Source organism: Nomascus leucogenys, chromosome 15 (assembly GCF_006542625.1).
Source record: "Nomascus leucogenys isolate Asia chromosome 15, Asia_NLE_v1, whole genome shotgun sequence".
NCBI lineage: Eukaryota > Metazoa > Chordata > Mammalia > Primates > Hylobatidae > Nomascus > Nomascus leucogenys.
In genome coordinates this window covers 69,454,139-69,472,612 of record NC_044395.1, presented here as the reverse complement: position 1 = coordinate 69,472,612, position 18,474 = coordinate 69,454,139, and the positions used below count along the sequence as shown (strand labels likewise).

General features: G+C 45.8%; 1 protein-coding gene across 1 annotated transcript in view; it reads left to right on the top strand.

Moving 5' to 3' along the window:
• TRIM66 (tripartite motif containing 66) overlaps positions 1–18,474 on the top strand; it is a 67,835-nt gene that overhangs the window by 17,912 nt on the left and 31,449 nt on the right. Inside the window, exons 2-5 of the mRNA XM_030829628.1 lie at positions 13,287–13,390; positions 15,293–15,440; positions 16,630–16,762; positions 17,092–17,208. Of these exons, the coding sequence (XP_030685488.1) occupies positions 13,287–13,390; positions 15,293–15,440; positions 16,630–16,762; positions 17,092–17,208 (502 nt within the window). The remainder of the gene's footprint in view (positions 1–13,286; positions 13,391–15,292; positions 15,441–16,629; positions 16,763–17,091; positions 17,209–18,474) is intronic.

Sequence of the window (18,474 nt, the reverse complement as noted above, 5' to 3'; positions counted from 1 at the left end):
TAGTTTGAGAAGCCATGTTTGGAGAGAGTTTTTAGTGCAGTCACTTTGTCCAACAGAGTAGGAACATAGGCTTTCTGGAAAGTTTATCCTCTTTCTGTGAATCTGGGCAGGAATCTGTGTTTTTTTTTAAAGTAAAATGTGAGAGCCGATAGAGGGATGGCAGGGGAGGCGGATAGAGGCTGAGGAATAAACAAGTTCCTAGCTTCAATGCCTCCAACCGGATGGAGCCACACTGCATGGGGCTGAGTTCATTTCTATAAACCTGTTTCTCCTACTTGCTGGGCAGAGCCGAGCAGTTGCTATGTTGAATGGAAGAGGGGCTGTGCCTGGTCTCAGGGTCTGTCCAGCTGGTTTGCAACTCTAGTTCTTCAACAGAGCCTCCCCAGGGCTGTACTCCTGCTCTGGGGCTTGGAACAGAGGGGATGGCATGAGGTAGGCATCTTCTCATTCAACCAGACGGTGCCTTTCATGTCTGTAACCCCGCAGCCCAACACAGAACGTGATACAGGAGAGGAGGTCTTAAGTGAATATTTATTGAATAAATGACTTAATCAATAAAGCCTGGGTAGGAGGCTTTTTTCGCTTGTGATCTGTCCCTTTTTGTTCTTCAAGTGGGAGGTACAAAATGCATTTATCAAGCACTTACTGGTTGGCAGACACTGTACAGGCATTATCTTTTGTAAACTTCACAGCAGCTTTATAAAGTAGGTATTAGTATTCCCATTTTATAGATGAAAAATGTGAGGATTGGGATATTTATAGACTAAGGTTAATAACTACTGCCCGGTAAGGTCAAATTCAGGTTCACCTGTCTTCAAAGCTTGCCATCGACATTGTAGCACTTTGCTCAGGGGGAGAGTCCACACTCACTTAGAATACCAAACTGATGAGGAGATTCCATGGAGAATCTTTGAAGAAAGAACAAATCCTGCAGCCTGAGCCAGCAAATATAAATATTTTTTAATTAAACAAATTTTTAACTGACAGGTAAAACTGTATGTATTTACAGTGTGCAACATGATGTTTTGAAGTATAGATACATTGCAGAATGACTAAATCTAGCCAGTTAACATACACAACACCTCACATAGTTATCATTTTGGTGGTGAGAACACTTTACATCCACTCTCTTGGGATCTTTCAAGAATACAATATATTATTAACCATACTTATCATGCTGTACAATGGATCTCTTGAACTGACTCCTGATATCTAACTTGGATTTTGTATTCTTTCACCAACATCTCCCTAACTACCCTTGCCCCCTGCCAACCACTCTAGCCCCTGGTAGCCGCTCTTTTACTCTCCGCTTTTATGAGATCAGTTTTTTTAGATTCCACATGAGTGAGCTTATACAGTATTTGTCTTTCTGTGCCTGGCTTATTTCACTTACAATGTGCTGTAAGTACAACCATGTTGTCACAAATGACAGGTTTTCCTTTTTTTTAATGGTTGAATAGTATTGTGTATATATGTCACATTTTCTTTATCCATTCATCAGTAGACACTTAGGTTGATTCCCTGTCCTGGCTATTGTGAATAGTACAACAATGAACATGGGAGTGCAGGTATGTCTCTGACATACGGATTTCATTTTCTTTGGAAATACAGTAGTCCCCTCCCCCCACATCCAAGGTTTTGCTTTTCAAGTTTTTAGTTACTCACAGCCTGAAAATATTAAGAGATTTTGTGGGGGGCAGGGGGAAGAGAGAGAGAGTGAGAGAGAGAGAGCGAGACAGTAGAGGCTGCATTCATGTTGCTTTTATTACAGTATATTCTTATAATTGTTCTATGTTATTATTGTTAATCTCCTACTGTGCCTAATTTACAAATTAAACTTTATCATAGGTATGTATGCACAGGAAAGATATAGTATATATAGGGTTTGATACTATCCACTGTTTCAGGCATCTTGGAACATACGCCCCATGAATAAGAGGGGGACTATTGTATACTCGGTATTTGAATTGCTGGATCAAGTGCACATCTTTAATTAATACAGCCACAGCCTAGTTGGGATTCTTCCCAGCAACTAGGAAGATGGGTTTGCGTCACCTCTCAGGTACTGAGGAGACCAGCTGGGCAAGATCTTCAAAAGCTAATGATGGGGACCAGAGCAAAGGTAGGAGTGTGGTGAGAATACAGTGGCTTAGCCATGCAGTGGGATGGCTGGGTACACAAATGCTGGCTATTGGAATTGGATTTTCTCGCCAATGAGAATATCTACTTGGGGCTATTTACTTTTTTGGCTAATTAAAAATGGTCTCAGGTCAAATTCTATCTGGAAAGTTGGCCATTGAGTACCAGAATGATACTTTAAGTAAATGTAGCAAGCTCTGAAGGGAGCTAACAGTTTCAGGGGAAACTGACTCTTACCATATGCTGGCTCTGTCTTCAAGGTTCTCAGAGTTGCTGTGGTTTTATTTGTCATTTTAGGAAAGGGAAGGGGGAATTAATTGGATATTTCCTTCCCCATGTGAGGAAAAGGAACATTACTTATTGTTTCTCTTCAAGTCAATTAAAAGACAAATCATGGCTGGAAGACTTTGATACTGAGATGCAGATTTCAGAATCTTCTTGTTTAGTATCTTATTTTTCCCGTTTTTGAAGTTGGGGATGCAGCTGGAAGTCACAGGCCCTAGAGCTCACCTGGACACTAGCACTAATTGACTGGGCAATCCTAGGCCCTTTCTGGCTTTCAGGGCTAGACTTAATGAGATTTAAGAACACCAAATAACTGCCATAGCCCCATGCTTCTTGAAGCTAGTGAAGGGTGACAGCATCCCCCGAACACTACTAATGCTGAAAGGAGGAGCAATCATGGTCCCTCAGTGGGCAGGCCTTGGGACTTTAGGAATATCCAAAGAGAGGGAACTGATGCAAGATGCTACAACCTTAGAGTCAGAGAGGGAAATGACACTTATCTTAATGAGCAGCTCAGCTGGAGGGGCTCTAATGGTCTTGGGTGGGAATGGGAGGCCAGGGGTGAGATATCAGCTATAGGAGCCTGGGAGGTGGGTGACTACTCTTTGCTCATTCCAGGTGCTGCAGTGTGTCCAGCCTTGTGAGGTCTGTTGTGGGCAGTGACTCAAGTCTCCCAGGTGAAGGGCAGGCTGCTGAGCTGGGTGTGCAGCAGGTGCGGAAGCTGGAGCCCGGAGCCCTATCAGTGGAGTGGCTTTTTAGTTCATGAACAGTTTCCTTGCCTTAATTGGCTCTCTAGGGCCCTGGGAGTAGCACTGGCACCCCAGAACAGGACCCATTACTGGGAGAGCAATTCCCCCGATAATGGAAAGGAGGCAGGCTGTGTTTTGGGGGAGGTGCTTGTGCTGCCAGTGCTGCTTGGAAGGCTATAGCTAGAACAGATTTGCTGAGGGAGGGAGCTCGAGATGGCTGTGATTGATGGATGGGATCTTTGAGGAGCCTCTTGTCTGCTGGAACTTTCTGATTTAAGGGGGAGCAGTTAGGGTTGAGTGCTGTGGAGGCCAGAAGGCAGGGAAGGCCCTTAATCTCCAACCCCTCCTGCATAGATGAAGCATCAGGAGTCCAGGAAGGGCTAGGATCCTGCTGAAAACCACATAATTGGTCACTTGCAGAGCCAGGAAAAAAATCCAGCTCCCTTGCCTGACAGTCCAGGGCTTTCCTGGGCTTGAGGGCCAGTAGAAACTACAGACACAGAATAGGATGCTGCCCTTGGTTCCCCAACTGACTGTCTCCAGGCCCAGCTGGAAAAGGGATCAGTGGCTTTGCATGGAGTGTGTCAGTGCATCAGTTTTTGGATTGACTTTTAAGATTTGGGATGAAAAGAGACAGAGGTGCTACCTTGGTCATTGAGGATCTATCAAATGAAATGAGCCCAGACTCATCCTACCTGTACTTTTTGCATTATACGGTGGGTACTTTTTTGGCACAGAAAGCCTGTTTCACATCCAGGTGGTTCCTAGGAGCATGGGCTCTGAAGGCCGTGGATCACGCATCCATCTCCAGCCCCAGCCAGTCACCTGGCTTTCGTAGCCAGATTCTGACTCTTGGCTCAGGCCGGCTGTCTGGCTCTTCCTCACAGTCCCTGGATATCTGCCTGACCTCAGTTTATTCCCTATTCTTTCCTACAGTGATATTTTTCCTGACCTCACTTCACTTATTGCCACTGTGATTATGCTTCCAAATCCTCTAGCTTTGACCCTGATCATGCCCTCTGACTCCGGGACTGCACTTCTAGCTACCTAAAGGCTTCCAGTTGCTTGCAGTTTAGAACAGACACTTAGCATGGCCTCCAAGTCTTTTCTTAATCTGGTCCCAAACTAATGTTATAGCCTTATCTCCTGTCATTTCTCTATATGTTCTAGCCTTACAAGACTTTCCAAAGAGACCTCACACTTTCATATCTATAATTCTCCATTTATGATGTTCCTTCCTCCTGAAATGCCTTTTCTTGCTTGAAACATCCTACACAAACTTGCTCAGATGTGACCCACTTAACAGAACTAGAGTTCACAAAGATGGACGTGGGCTTGGAACAAGCAAAATCCCCGTAATCAGAATTAAACCCCAAAGGGTGAGGCTAGCACAATTTAAGGAGCTGTTGCTTTAGGCCAGATGTCATAAACTTTCTGCACAAGGCTAGATAGTAAATATTTTAGGCTTTGTGGGTCATACAGTCTCTGTTACAACTACTCAGCTCTACCACTGTAGCAGAAAAGCAGAAGGCAGCCATAGACAATATGGAAATGAATGGGCATTACTGTATTCTTTATTTACAAGAACAGGCAGTCTATGGTTTTCTGACCCCTGTTTTAGGTTCTGTCTGGGGAAATTGGGTGGTTTCAATCTGTAGGTGACACCAAGTAGGAATAGCTGTGCAGGAACCAGGCAGAGTCAGAAAAATGTGCAAGGGACTCCCAGGTAGGGCATAGTGTTAAGATGAGGCACATGGAGGGGAGGGGAGGGCAAATATTAGAAACAGGAGGGAGTTAATTTTGGCTGGAGTATGGGATGCTTGAAGGAGAGAAGTGGGGATTCCGTTCAGAAAGGAAATTTAGGGCCAAATTGTGAAGGATCTTGATTAAGCTATTCTGTGGACAGTGGGGAGCCATTGAAGGTTTTTGATCAGTGGAATATGGTCACATATCCTGAGGTCAGGAGTTCAAGACCAGCCTGGGCAACATAGTAAGGCCCTGTCTCTACAAAAAATAGAAAATAAAAAATAAATTAGCTGGTTGCACACCTGTAGTCCCAGATGCTTGGGAGGCCAAGGCAGGAGGATCACTTGAGCCCAGGAGGTTGAGGCTGCAGTGAGCCATGATCATGCTACCACACTCCAGCCTGGGTGACAGAATGAAACACTGTCTCAAAACAAACAAAGACAAACAAGAAAAAAACAAATTCATGCTGGCCCAATGAGAAGAATGATTGGAGGAGACAGGACTAGATACAGGAAGACCTGCTGGACAACTGCAGCTGTCCAGGCCATTGGTTCCTGATTGCTGGGCCTTGAACCAGTGCTGGTCTGAATGCCTAAGAATTGTTTGTGATGCTTGCTAAAAATACAGATTCCCAGTCCCACACCCACACAAGAGATTTGGGTTTGGTAGGTTCAGGATTTCTAACAAGCTCTCCAGATTTGGGCATCACTGGTCCAGGCAAGGCAGAATGAGGCCTGATATTAAGAGGGCAAGAATGCCAGAGAAAGGAAGGCATAGATAACATGAGATTTGGCCACTTCTTCCTCCTGTTACCTACCTCTGTTCATGACAGCGCCTCCACTTGACTTCTGTTCTTCACACACCACCACTAGCCCCAACATCCTAATTTGCTTGTGTCCTGTCAGTTCTCTTTGAAATGAGTCTTCTTTTGCTTTTTTCCATTTTTACCCTCATTTAGGGTCCCATTAATGCTCAGCTACCCTGACCTCCCTGTGTCCAGTCCATCAAGTTAATCATAAAGCCCAGCTCAGTCACTCTCCAGAAGCTTTTTGGGCTGCCTTTTATTTTAGGATGAAGGTCAAGCTCCTGAGCTTAGCATTCTGGTCCCTTCAGGAACTTACTCTCCTGCCAGTCTTTCCAAGCACATCCCTGCCACTCCCCCTCGTCTGGTTGCTCTGTGCTTTTGAAATTATGCTGTACTTGTAGTTTTGCCCCATCCTAATGTCTCCTCCAGTCAACCCTGTTCATCCTTCCCTTTTTCCCTCCCTGCTTGTGTGTGACTGGATCTTCCTGGTGGGTAGAGTTAGCTGCCAAGGGAGACCTCCCAGGACCTTTGTGCATCATAAATGTGTGTCTTCTCCATCCGAAGTCCTAATTCTCTGCTTGTGACGGACAATTGGTCACTATGGCAACTGACTGTGACGTCACAGGATAAGGACTTCAGGTGAAGTGGCAGGAGCAGGTGAGTATGTAGGAGACAGATTTCAATGTCTGTTGAAGGCACCCCCACACCCTCCTTCAGTGCCGGGGGCATGGAGGGATATCTTGGGCTCCTGCTGTTTTTTAAAATGATGCGGTGAGAGTGTGTGCCTGGCATCTGCGTGCTGCAGCAGTGTGGGGCTGACAGAGTGTGTCAACTTGAGCTCTGGCTGTGCAGGCACCGCTGCTGCGTGAGCCTGTTATTCCATTCTGGATTGCTATTTTGATACCCAGATTGCATCATTCTTCCTACGTATAAACAGGGGGTCCCCAGGGCCCTGCAGCTACTCACTTCACCACCAACACTGTTGTTGTGATGAGCTCTATTTAAATGAGCTGCCGGATCGGGGCAGGTTCCAGCCACACATGAGCACTGTCATTTTGGGGAACATGGAGGGCTGAAGGATTTTTGGATGGAGTCCTAAAAGGCTGAGAGTGCTGGCTCCCGAGCTGTGCAGAGGGCGACAGAGCTAGTTCCTGAAAGTTGAAAATGTCGTTTTCTTCCTTCTGAGCTTCTATTCCAAGGCACCCAGAGGATTAGGAAGGAGATGCAGCTAGGAAGAGAGTCGCCTCTTTGAGGTCTCCCTCTTGCTGTTCAGTTTGGGAAAATTGCTGCAGAGCCTTCGAGATAAACAGAAACAGGAGGAGTCAACCAAGCTCTTTCTTGCAGGAGTATCTCAGGTGAGCTAGAGAAATGCAGCCCTGGCTGAGGATGCATCAGAGAAAGGAGAGGATCCAGGCTGCTCCCTTTACCCTATCCAGTATCCACTCCCCGAGGCTTAGGCCTTGCAGCGTGGCTGGCTGCAGCATGCAGGGTGGGTGTTCCTGGGCGCTTGGTAAGCACCATCTTCTGGGACCTGTGGTGATCTCACCTGTCGCTCCTCTGACTTCTCTCCCAGGTGTTGCTCTAATCACGGCAACAGGGCCACAGATAAGCCTGCTGGCAGCTGGGGCAGAAGCAGCAGTCACTTTAGGGGTGACTTGGACAAAAATTTGTCTTTCTAGCAGGGTCTGGGTATTTGGGGATTGGGTGCAACATGTTTCATGAAGGTGGTGCTGCTCTGAGTGGTGGGTTGGAGGAAGCCCTCAGGGGCTGTGTGGTGGGGGCCTTAGCTGGTGCTCAGTGGACTGGGGCTGCCTGGGGGTGGGAGGGCAGAACTGTTAGTGAGGATGTCCAGCCTGCCAGAGGATACAGAGTGTTTTTCTCGTTGCTTAGTGTCTGACAGGGGCATAGGGAGGTAGATCATCTTACCTGTGGCTACAGAGGTAATCAGGGACTGCTTAGTGGTTCATGGTATCACCTATGTTATACAAGGGCCATGTGATTTTTAGCTAAGCTCCACCCTGTCTCAGGGCCTCCATGTCATCATCTGTGTGGTGGGGAATTGGCTGGATGAACAGTGAAGCTCTGTCCAGCTTTGGATCTACGGGTTGGAACTAGCAGAGGAGCATCAGGCTCCTCCTGTTGCTCTGTTGGGATCAGAGCTCGGACCCCAGCTTCAAGTTGTCTGGAGCCCTGGACAAGAGCTGTGGAATGAAGGCTTCCTAACCCTCAGAGGATTGCTTAGCGTTGGCCTCAGGCTTATGCGATGAATGTGTCCTCACTTGGTGGCCTAAGCTGACCCGATACCAGCTTTCTGAGACCTCTTTGGGATTTCTCTCCTCCCCTGCCTCCCTGGTGTCCATGTTGCCTTGACCCTGCTGTTCATATCTGAAAGGTAGACTACCCAGTGTGGGCCCCACTTCCTTGCTGCCTTGCTAAGTCCTAGGCTTAGCACATGTTCTAGGTCCCAGCAGCGGTCCTTGTGCCAAACCTCAGGCTGCACTCTAGGCCTGCCCATGGCTTCTGCAGTTGAGCTGGGAGTCTGGCTCCCAACTCAGTGCCAATCCCCGGGTACAGGGATATCAGGTCACTACCTGTCTGTTGGGAATCTGCCCTTTTCTCTGCCAGAGGGGAACTACATCACAGCTGAATTCAGAGTCTTTCTTAACTTCTTAGAGTCTCTTTTTAAGTGGGGTGAGCCTGCCTTTCTCAGCTGCATGATACAGGAGACAGCTATCAGGCTCAGCCACAGGGGAAGGGGATGCTCTCTCTAAGGTGCTGGGTCTCAAACTTGGTTGTACATTGTATTCACCTGGGGAATTTTTTACACATGTAAAGTGCCTGGTTCAGAGAGTTGTGGTGTACAGATGAAAATTTGTCCCACACCTCTCAAGGACCAGAAGTGTTTGCACTTGTGACAGATGGACTAAATGTCCTCCGCTTTCAGAGCTGCTCTCCTAGGCTCCTAAGTTCTCAGGAACACCTGTGGTGTCTGTGACTTCCTCATTCTGGAGGCAGAAGCCCCACATCTCCTGGGGATAATCGTGTGGACTTGGGGCCCTGTCTCTATCTTTCTCAGAATCAGTGTTCTTGTATGTGAAATACAAGAGTAGGGCTGTCGTTTGAATAATAATTAACTGAATAAAATAGAAAAAAGCATGATATCTAAATAATATTTTACATGCAATGTGATTTAAATATGTATTTATAACTAAATATTAAATATTGTTAAGTAGATGTTTGGTTATACACAGCTCTAAGAGTTGATATATTCCAGTTGTCTAAAGTAAAACTTTGTTTTGATATCCTCATTAAAAGATGGAGAATCTCTTTAAAAATAAGAAAAAGTCAAGGTTGACACAGCTTGATGGGGTTAGGGACCTTGTGAGGGAAGAGAAGAATTTCTGGACAAAGATGTTGTGACACGAAGGGAGTGCATGTCCTTTGGGTCCACTCTGGGGCCCGCAGCCTCCCTGGGACAGTACCTGCACCACTGTGATGGTTCTCCATCTCTGCTCTTTGCTGCCCAGCCCCTCTTAGAGGGCTAATCTCTTAAATCCAGGCTTCCTTTCAACTACAAGCTTATTCCCTGACTTTCTGACAGGGATGATAGCCAGGGTGCCATTTGGCTCTCTGTTGCTTCCTAGCTTGCCCAAGAGAATATTTCTTTTTTCTTTCTTTCTTTCTTTATTTTTTTAATTAATTTTTTTTTTTTTTTTGAAGACAGAGTCTCACTCTGTCGCCCAGGCTGGAGTGCAGTGGCATGATCTCGGCTCACTGCAAGCTCCGCCTCCTAGCTTCAAGCAATTCTCCTGCCTTGGCCTCCTGAGGCTGGGATTACAGGGTGCCCACCACCACGCCTGGCTAATTGTTTGTATTTTTAGTAGAGACTGGGTTTTGCTATGTTGGCCAAGCTGGTCTCGAACTCCTGACCTCAGCTGATCCTCCCGCCTTGGCATTTGGGATTACAGGCATGAGCCACCGTGCCTGGCATCCAGGAGAAAAAAAACATCTGGCTGCTGTAGGCAGAGTAAATGGGTTGGATAATTTGTACTCCCCTGCATTCCTATTCCCTCATTGTAATGGTGTAGAAAGTAAGGTTGAGTGAAAGGGGGTGACTTACCCAAGGTTACATAGTTAGATACTGCCAGCCCTGGGCCTAGAACTCATATTTTTCAATTAAAAGCTTTTCCCAAGCCCCACATCTCTGCTTTCCTTATAAACCTGCACTGGCTTTTTTTCCAGAAAACTTCCAGGTGGCTTCTTACTACTTTCAGTGCTGTGAATGCAAGAGTACACGTGGAACACACAAACTCCCAAAAAATGCAGTCCTCTGCCAGGCACGGTGGCTCACACCTGTAATCCCAGCGCTTTGGGAGGCTGAGGTGGGTGGATCACTTGAGGTCAGGAGTTCGAGATCAGCCTGGCCAACATGGTGAAACCCTGTCTCTACTAAAAATACAAAAATTGCCAGGCGTAGTGGCAGGTGCCTGTAATCCTAGCTACTCAGGAGGCTAAGACAGGATAATTGCTTGAACCCAGGAGGCAGAGGTTGCAGTGAGCCGAGATTGTGCCACTGCAGTCCACCCTGGGTGACAGAGCAAGACTCTATGTCAAAAAAAAGAAAAAAGAAATGCAGTCCTCATTTACCATCATCAGCTAGATTCTTAGAAACTGTGATTTTAAGCAAAACAATGTACAGCAGTTCCTTAAGTAAACATACTTTTGTTACAACGTTGATGAAAAAAACTGGTTTCATTATATGTCATCATACTTAAAGTTGCCATTTCCAAGAACCTATCAGTGATGTTAAGTGAGGACTTACTCTATAATTGTTCAGTCTGCTAAAAACCAGGTAATATCTTTTAATATCAACTGTGGTTTATTTTTGTGTGCAGACATGTGAACAGGTATTTAAAATGCAATGTGATATTTGTGTACTGGAAGGATGTTCAGGGTGCTGTGGGAACCCAGAAGAGGGACTAATTAACTCATCCTGGGGGAAATTAACCCTGCCGCTCAAAGGTGGAACATTTGAACAGGTGTGAAAGGATGAATAGGAGTTTATCTGAAAAGGAGAGGGGCAAGAAAGAGTATTTCAGGAAGAGGAAACAGCATTTTTCACAGACACAGCGTTGTGCAAAAGTTTGGTGTATTCAAGAGATAGCAGAGATGTTGGGCATGGCAAAAACACGTTGTATGGCAGGCAAAGCTGAAGATGAGATTAGAGGGAGATAAGGTCAATTTGCAAGGGGCATTGAATGCCAAGCGGAGGACTTTGGCTTTAAGGCCAAGGGAGCAGAGGATGTGTGATGAGGCCTTGTTTGACCTATTCAGTTCTTTCTCTTTTTTCATTCTGCTCATGAGGCCATGTTACAATGACCGATGTTTGGGCATCTGGTACCAGGGAAGTCTTGTGGAAGTCGTTTTCAACAATTAGAGCAGCATTTCTGTCCTGCGATAGATGAGGAGGTCTCCTCAGGGTGAGCCAAGTGGAAGGGAGGGACAGTAGCCTTATTCCCCTGGATGATGTCACCTGTGGAGAGCATCCTTCTCCATCTCTGGCCATTGTCCTTGACAGGCAGGAGAATATGCGGGACATTCCAGATGCAGTCCTGTCATTAACACTCATGGCTCTGCAAAAACTCAGAAAGTTTTTCTTTTCTTTTTTTTTGGTGGGGTGAGGGAGTGTTAAACTATTATTTTTCATGATTTTATGGATTTCGATTTTCCTGGGATGTATCAGTTAGCTTTTACTGCATAACAAGCCACCTCTAAACTTGGTGGTTAAAACAACTAAACTTTATTTATTTTATGATTCTACAGTTTGGCTGTTTGGGCTGGGATTCTCTGGGTAATTCCTCTGGTTTGGCCTGGGCTTAGCTAATTATGACTGTGTTCACTCTTGCATCTGTGTTCAGCTAGTGGGTTAGTTGGGGCTGGCTGGTCTATGCTGGCCTCAGGTGGGATGCCTAAGACAACTGAGATCTCTCTCTGCATGATTTCTCATCTTCCAGCAATCTCAATGCCAGGTTAGATTTTTCACATGGCACTCTTAGAGTTCTAAGAACAAGAGCAGAATTATATAAGGCCACTGAGGTCTAGGCTTGGAGAATTTGTTGTCACTTTTGCTGCATTCTGTTGGCCAAAGAAAGTCACAAGGTGAGCTTAGATTCAAAGGGCGAAGGGTCCTACCTCTTTTAAAAATTAAAAACTCATCACTGACCTGAAGCTCGTGGAGAGTCTTACCTTTTGATGGTAGGATTGCAAGCGTATGGATGCAGGGGGGGGAAGAATTTGTGGCCATTTTTTGAATCTACCACTCAAACTAACTTTCATCACCAGAGAGAGTTGATAATTGAGTTTATTGCATTATTGTGAATAGGATTTGAGGAATCTTTTGAATCCAAAGTTGACATTCATGGAGGACCATGTGATTTCTGAAGTTTTATCTAATTTAATCTGCACAGCAACTCTTATTTTCCTTATTTTACATATGAAGAAACTGGGGCACAGAGCAATTAAGTGAGATTAAGTGTTTTGCCCAAGGTCATTGGCTGGTAAGCCTGGTATTTGGACTTACATTTGTCTGACTATAAGTCTGGAGCAACTGCCATCATATCATTCTTTCGTATTTTGAAGAGATGAGACAGAGGAGATTGTAGCAGTACTGCTGCATTCACTGCCATAGCCAACCCCTTTCCAGATCACCCTCATCCCTGGACACAGGTACCTTGCCCTACTCCAGAGGCTCATTTTCTTGTTCCTAGTAGGTTGACTGCTCTTGCGGTGGGCCGGCAGAATCACTGTGGTCTCCAGGGTGGGAGTCTTTTGCTGCTTTTATAGTCCAGAAGCCCACTATGCTGAAGAATATGTTAGACACTGATGTATTTCTCTGGGGAGAGATTGTAAGTCAAGCTGTTCATAGGTAAAATATATATATATATATATATGATGCATCTAACATGGACTATGGGGAGAGAGCCCTCCAAAAGACCTCTGAGCCTCAGAGGCAGACTAACTGGTATATGCCGTACTAAGAGAAAAATACCGCCTAGATGAGCAGGTGGGGAGGCCTTGCCTTTCTCTGACTAAAGCCTTCTGGAGGCAGTAGCTTCGAGATCTTCCAAGTCATCCTGCTACGTGGTAACCTTAATGACCTGGAGCTGTGCCCCAGACTAAACTGACTCTGGATCTTGGCTAGTGATGGGAGCTGTGCTGTCAGGGATGTGGAATGAGGAATGGGAGCAGCAAGAAGGCACCTGATTGTCAGAACCAAAGCAGGGTTGGGCCTATAGTAGCATGGTTTATGGGGCAGGTAGGAAGGTAGGACCAGGTAAAGACAAGAATGTGAGGAGACCAGATGGTCTGTAGGGAAGGCCCCAATGTGATGGTCATGTTCAGGGTACCCACATACTAAATGCAGACTATGGCATCAAGTGTAGTTCATTTTGGCAGACACGGGTATTGCCACGTATCTTGGTGTTGTGTATTAGAAAGTCTTATGTCCAGGCCTTAGGTATAATCAGCCATGTTACCCTGACTCTGCTATCTTTCTTGCACAGAGCTCATCTCCTGTCCTGGGTGTAAACGAGTATATCTTACCAGGGATGTAACTGAACATTTTTTTCTGCATTGTGTTCCTACTGAGCAACCCAAGATGGCCAGGGTAAGTCAGGACAAGGAAAGAAGCAGCTGATCTTTTTCAGAAATCTGTGAGGCCCCTGTCCATAAGTCTGTCTGTCCATCCATCACTCCATCTGATTTGTTACTTCTCCATCAGTTTTCCTAATCATCCATCCATCCATCTAGAAGAAAATAAAAATGCATGAGTTGGGGGAAACAATGAGGGGGTTTTCCATTAAGTGAAAATTACTGACTTTTTTTGTGTCAATCCCTTTAGCAGAAGGTGAATGTAAGTTAAGGTACATTAAGAGTTGCTTACTGTCTATATAATTATTTTTCTGTCTCTTACAGCTCTTACTGAAAAATACCAGTACTGGGTTTTGTTTTTTTTTTATCATCCTAAGTTGAAATTCATCTACCAGCCTGGATTAAATGGGTTTATTAATCTTGCCTGTATTTAACAACTATCACCTTTTTCCTGAATTTCTTAAATTTTTTATCACTTATTGGCCGGCAGCCCTTCTGTTCCTCTTTCCACTAGGGTATCTTTCTAGTAGGGTAAATTAGTAAATTAGTAATTTACTAATTTACTTACTTGTTCCTGTGTCTGATTTGTGTTGAATGTCTCACATGTGCCAGGCCTTGTGCTGGATATTAGGGAGATCGACCCATATACCGTACATTCAAGGAATTCATAGTTTAATTAGTAGAACTTTCAGAATTCACATCAATTTGGTGGCCTCTGTGATTCAAGCACAGATAGGCCAACTTTTCCAAATCTCCCCTTCTCTTGATGTTTTATAATAGCCCTGGCAAGATATTTGCTTACGAAATGAATGAACATTTGGACTAGGAGAGGCCTAGGTACCCTCAGATCAGGCAGAGCCCAGGTGTGGGAGCACAACTCTGAACGCTGGTCTGTATTTGCCCTTTCTTGGCTGCATTTGACCATCTTGCTGTGTACTGCCATATGTGGGCCTTCTCCTCTCTGAAGCACATTGAATTTCCTGCTTTTGCCGGTGCTTTCCCTCTGTTACAACATTTTCCTCCCTTATCTGCCTGGTGAACCTACTTGTCATTCAGTATCCAGCTCAAATGTTTCCTTGTTGTAAAACCTTTCCTAGCCACTCCTAGACTGAGTTCCAGGAAGGCTTCCTTTGCTTCTTTAGCATATGTTGCATCCTTTTTATTACAGCATTACTCAGTTAACGTATACCATCCTGTGTGCCGTCGATAGCGTGAGATCAGATCCTTGGCTTATGCATCTGGGTATCCTTAGCTTCAGCACAGGACTTGTGTGAACAGCCCCTGAGACAGCTGCTGCTGCTGCTGCTCCTCTTCCTCCCTCCCTCCCTCCCTCCTTCCCTTCCTCCTTTTCCTTCTTCTCCTTCCCCTCCTCCTCTCCTCCTCCTCCTCCTTCTTCTTCCTTCTTCTTTTCCTTCTTCCTCCTCCTCCTTTTTTGAGACAGGGTCTTCCTCTGTTGCCCAGGCTGGAGTGTAGTAGTACGATCTTAGCTCACTGCAGCCTTGACCTCCTGAGCTCAAGCGATCTTCCACCTCAGTCTCCCTAGTAGCTGGGACTACAGGCATGTGCCACCACTCCTGGCTAATTTTTGTATTTTTTGTAGAGATGGGGTCTCACTATGTTGCCCAGGCTGGTCTGAAACTCCTGGGCTCAAGCAGTCCTCCTGCCTTGGCCTCCCAAAGTACTGGGGTTACAGGTGTGAGCCACCATACCTGACGTAGCCACTGTTCTTTTGGTCACAAAGGATGCTTCCTTCCACAAGCCCCAGCATGTTACCTCCAGACAGCTCTGCAGAATAGATTACACTTCAAACTGGTGGAGGAATAGGCCTGCAGGACCCCTGTCTTTAGAGCATTTGCCACTTGTGGAGGCAGAACCAAATGAGGATAACATCAGTAACTCCATAACTCTCTGCTTCCAGAACTGCTCCGAGTGCAAGGAGAAGAGGGCAGCACATATCCTCTGCACCTACTGCAATCGCTGGCTGTGCAGCTCTTGCACAGAGGAACACCAACACAGCCCTGTCCCTGGGGACCCGTTCTTTCCTCGGGCCCAGAAGGGATCTCCAGGTACCAATCCCACCTCTCCCCACCCACTCCCATACCCTAAAGCAGGGCTGAACCCTAAGATCCCTGGAGAATAGCTCTCTGATCTTGTTTTCTTGCTGGGGGAGAAGGTAGGGACAGTTTCAGAGCCTTTCCCAAAGGAAGTCTCTTTCAGAGTCAAAGGGGTGACTCACTCTCATCCCTCCCTGTTGGGGGTGGGGGTGGATGAGTGTGGATGAAATGATATAGGGAGGAAAGTGTTGAATTATTGTGGAAGCTAGGCGAGCTCCCTGCCTTTCCCCTGTAGAGTAATCATGCCACCCTTCTGATTTATTTACTTGATTAACTTAGTCTGGATTAGGGCTTGTTTGTCTATCCAGCACCATCTGTTTTATTTTATTTTATTTTATTTTATTTTTTTTTTGAGATGGAGTCTCACTCTGTCACCCAGGCTGGGGTGCAGTGGCATGATCTTGGCTCACTGCAACCTCCACCTCCTGGGTTCAAGCGATTCTCCTGCTTCAGCCTCCCGAGTAGCTGGGATTACAGGTATGCGCCACCACACCCAGCTAATGTTTGTGTTTTTAGTAGAGATGGGGTTTCGCCGTGTTGGCCAGGCTGGTCTTGAACCCCTGACCTCAGGTGATCCACCCGCCTTGGCCTCCGAAAGTGCTGGGATTACAGGCGTGAGCCACTGTGCTTGGCCACCATCTGTTTTAAATGACAATCTTCTTGAAAGTCTTTTCTCAAGGCCCTTGAATTGTGAGAGGGGTTCTACATCTGTCAAATCCACAGGAACCGGAGTTCATGATCCATGTGATCTAGCCTGGAGCCTGGCAAGGCTGGGTAGCTGGTTTCAGCTCCATTAAAAACGGAATCCTGATTAATGAACAGGTTGAGGTTAATTGTGAAGGATTCATTATTTTGCAGGAGATCTATGTGGAGTAGTAGCAAGCGCCTTCCTCAGCCTCTGGCAGGTAGTGGAATGCTTGGACTTGATGGTGTGCTATTTCTGGACAACTGGGCAAATCCAGCCAAGCTCAGCCCAAAATCATCCTTGTGCCCCGGAGAGTCATCTCCTGTTTATATCACTTCCCCTGAGCTCCATATTTCTGCAGTGTCCTCTGAAGGCTGAGGGCTGTGCAGCAAAGCTTAACTGAGAGGTTTATCTACCTGAGCAAGAGAAGCCCACTTTCTCTGTCTTCTCTGGCAGGAGTGAATGGTGGTTCCGGAGACTTCACCTTGTATTGTCCTCTACACACACAGGAAGTACTCAAGCTATTCTGTGAGACATGTGATATGCTCACTTGCCATAGCTGCCTAATGGTGGAACACAAAGAACACAGGTGGGGCTGACAGACTGCCTGAAATGGGCTGGGGAGGGCTCTGGATTTCTTACTTGTGAGAGCTCTGGGACTCCCCATGCATCGAAGTCTTCTCCCTGCCCAAGCCAACCTGCAGCCCCTGGGCTGAAGTTTTTCTCTGCTCCTGTTGTAGGACTTCTCTGGAAAAGGCCTAATGGGCCAAGAGCCTGTGGTGACTTAGACTTTCCCTAGAAGTCATCACAGCTTCCATGAGACAGGCTGAGACAGTTCCCTGTGGAGATTCCCGCTTGGTTGGCATGCTCAAAGTAGGACTCAGCCCTTCTCAGCGTTTTCTCTGCCTCATCCCCTAGGTGCAGACATGTTGAAGAAGTTTTGCAAAACCAGAGGATGCTTCTGGAAAGTGTGACTACACAGGTGGCACATAAGAAATCCAGTCTACAGACATCTGCAAAGCAAATTGAGGACAGGTAGCACAGGCTAGTGCCTTGCCAGTGCTGGAAATGCCCTGTTCCCGCACACCCGGGGTTCTAACACCAGGCCGTCAGATGTAGTGCCTTTGAAGAGGAACTGTGGTTAAGCAGATGTGGGCATATGTCCTAGAAGGCATATGTCTTGGCCTTAGAGGTCTCAGGACCAGGGAGGGGTCATTAAGTCATCACTTGGTGGCTGAGACCAAGCTAGGTCAGGATGATCAGAGTGAGTCTGGGTGAAAGCATATGCCTTATGAACTAGCCAGAAGTCGGTGCTTGAGAACAAGGGTACCCAGCAGACACTAGGGAAGAGAGTGCTGCTTATTATGAGGGTGGAACAAACCAGGGGCAATCTGTGCCTTATCACCCCTTTCCCTGTGTGTTCTCTATAAATCTACAAGTCACATGAAATCATTGGTATTTTACATAGAAAGAGGAAGTGGTAGGTGCTGAGAGCACCTCATGTGGCAGGCACTGGGTTGGGTATCGTATATGCATTATTTTGTTCAGTTCTTGCCACTCTTTCAGTTAGGGATTATCTCCATTTTACTGATGAGGAGACTGAGGTTCACAGAGGTTAGGTAATGTATCTGAGATCACACAACTAGCCAGTGACTGTGCTGGGTTTAGATGCTAGGTCTGTGGTGACTTCAATGCCCATGCTTTTTAAATTTTTAAAAATAGCTTTACTGAGATATAATCTACATATCATAAAATTATTCTTTTTAAATGTATAATTCAGTGGCCTTTAGTACATTCACAGAATTGCGCAACTGTATATAATTACTATCTACGTTTAAAATATTTTCATCCCCCCAAAAAGAAGCCACATTAATATAAACATTATTATATGTTTATTATATAATTATATAATATGTTTATTTATTCTATAATATGTTTATTATATAACATGTTATTATGCCAATAATATAAACATTATTAGTCACTCTCCATTCCCCCAACACCCCCCGGCCCTCAGAAACCACTAGTATGCTTTCTGCCTCTTTTTACCTCATGGCAACATTTATTGGAGCATCCTCCTTTTAAAGACAACAAATTACAGTAAATCATTCCCATACTTTCTCTTTTGGTCCTACCTCTAATGTTATGTCAACTGGTGGGCTACTGGGTTGACCTTGGTGTAGACTTGAGGTTTAACTAGAGAAAACCAAGCTGAATTTTGATCAAGTGAGGCTCGGTTGTACAAAAGGTGGGGTGGTGGAGAAAGGCTCTCTTTTTTTTTTTTGTATTTGGTGTCTGCTA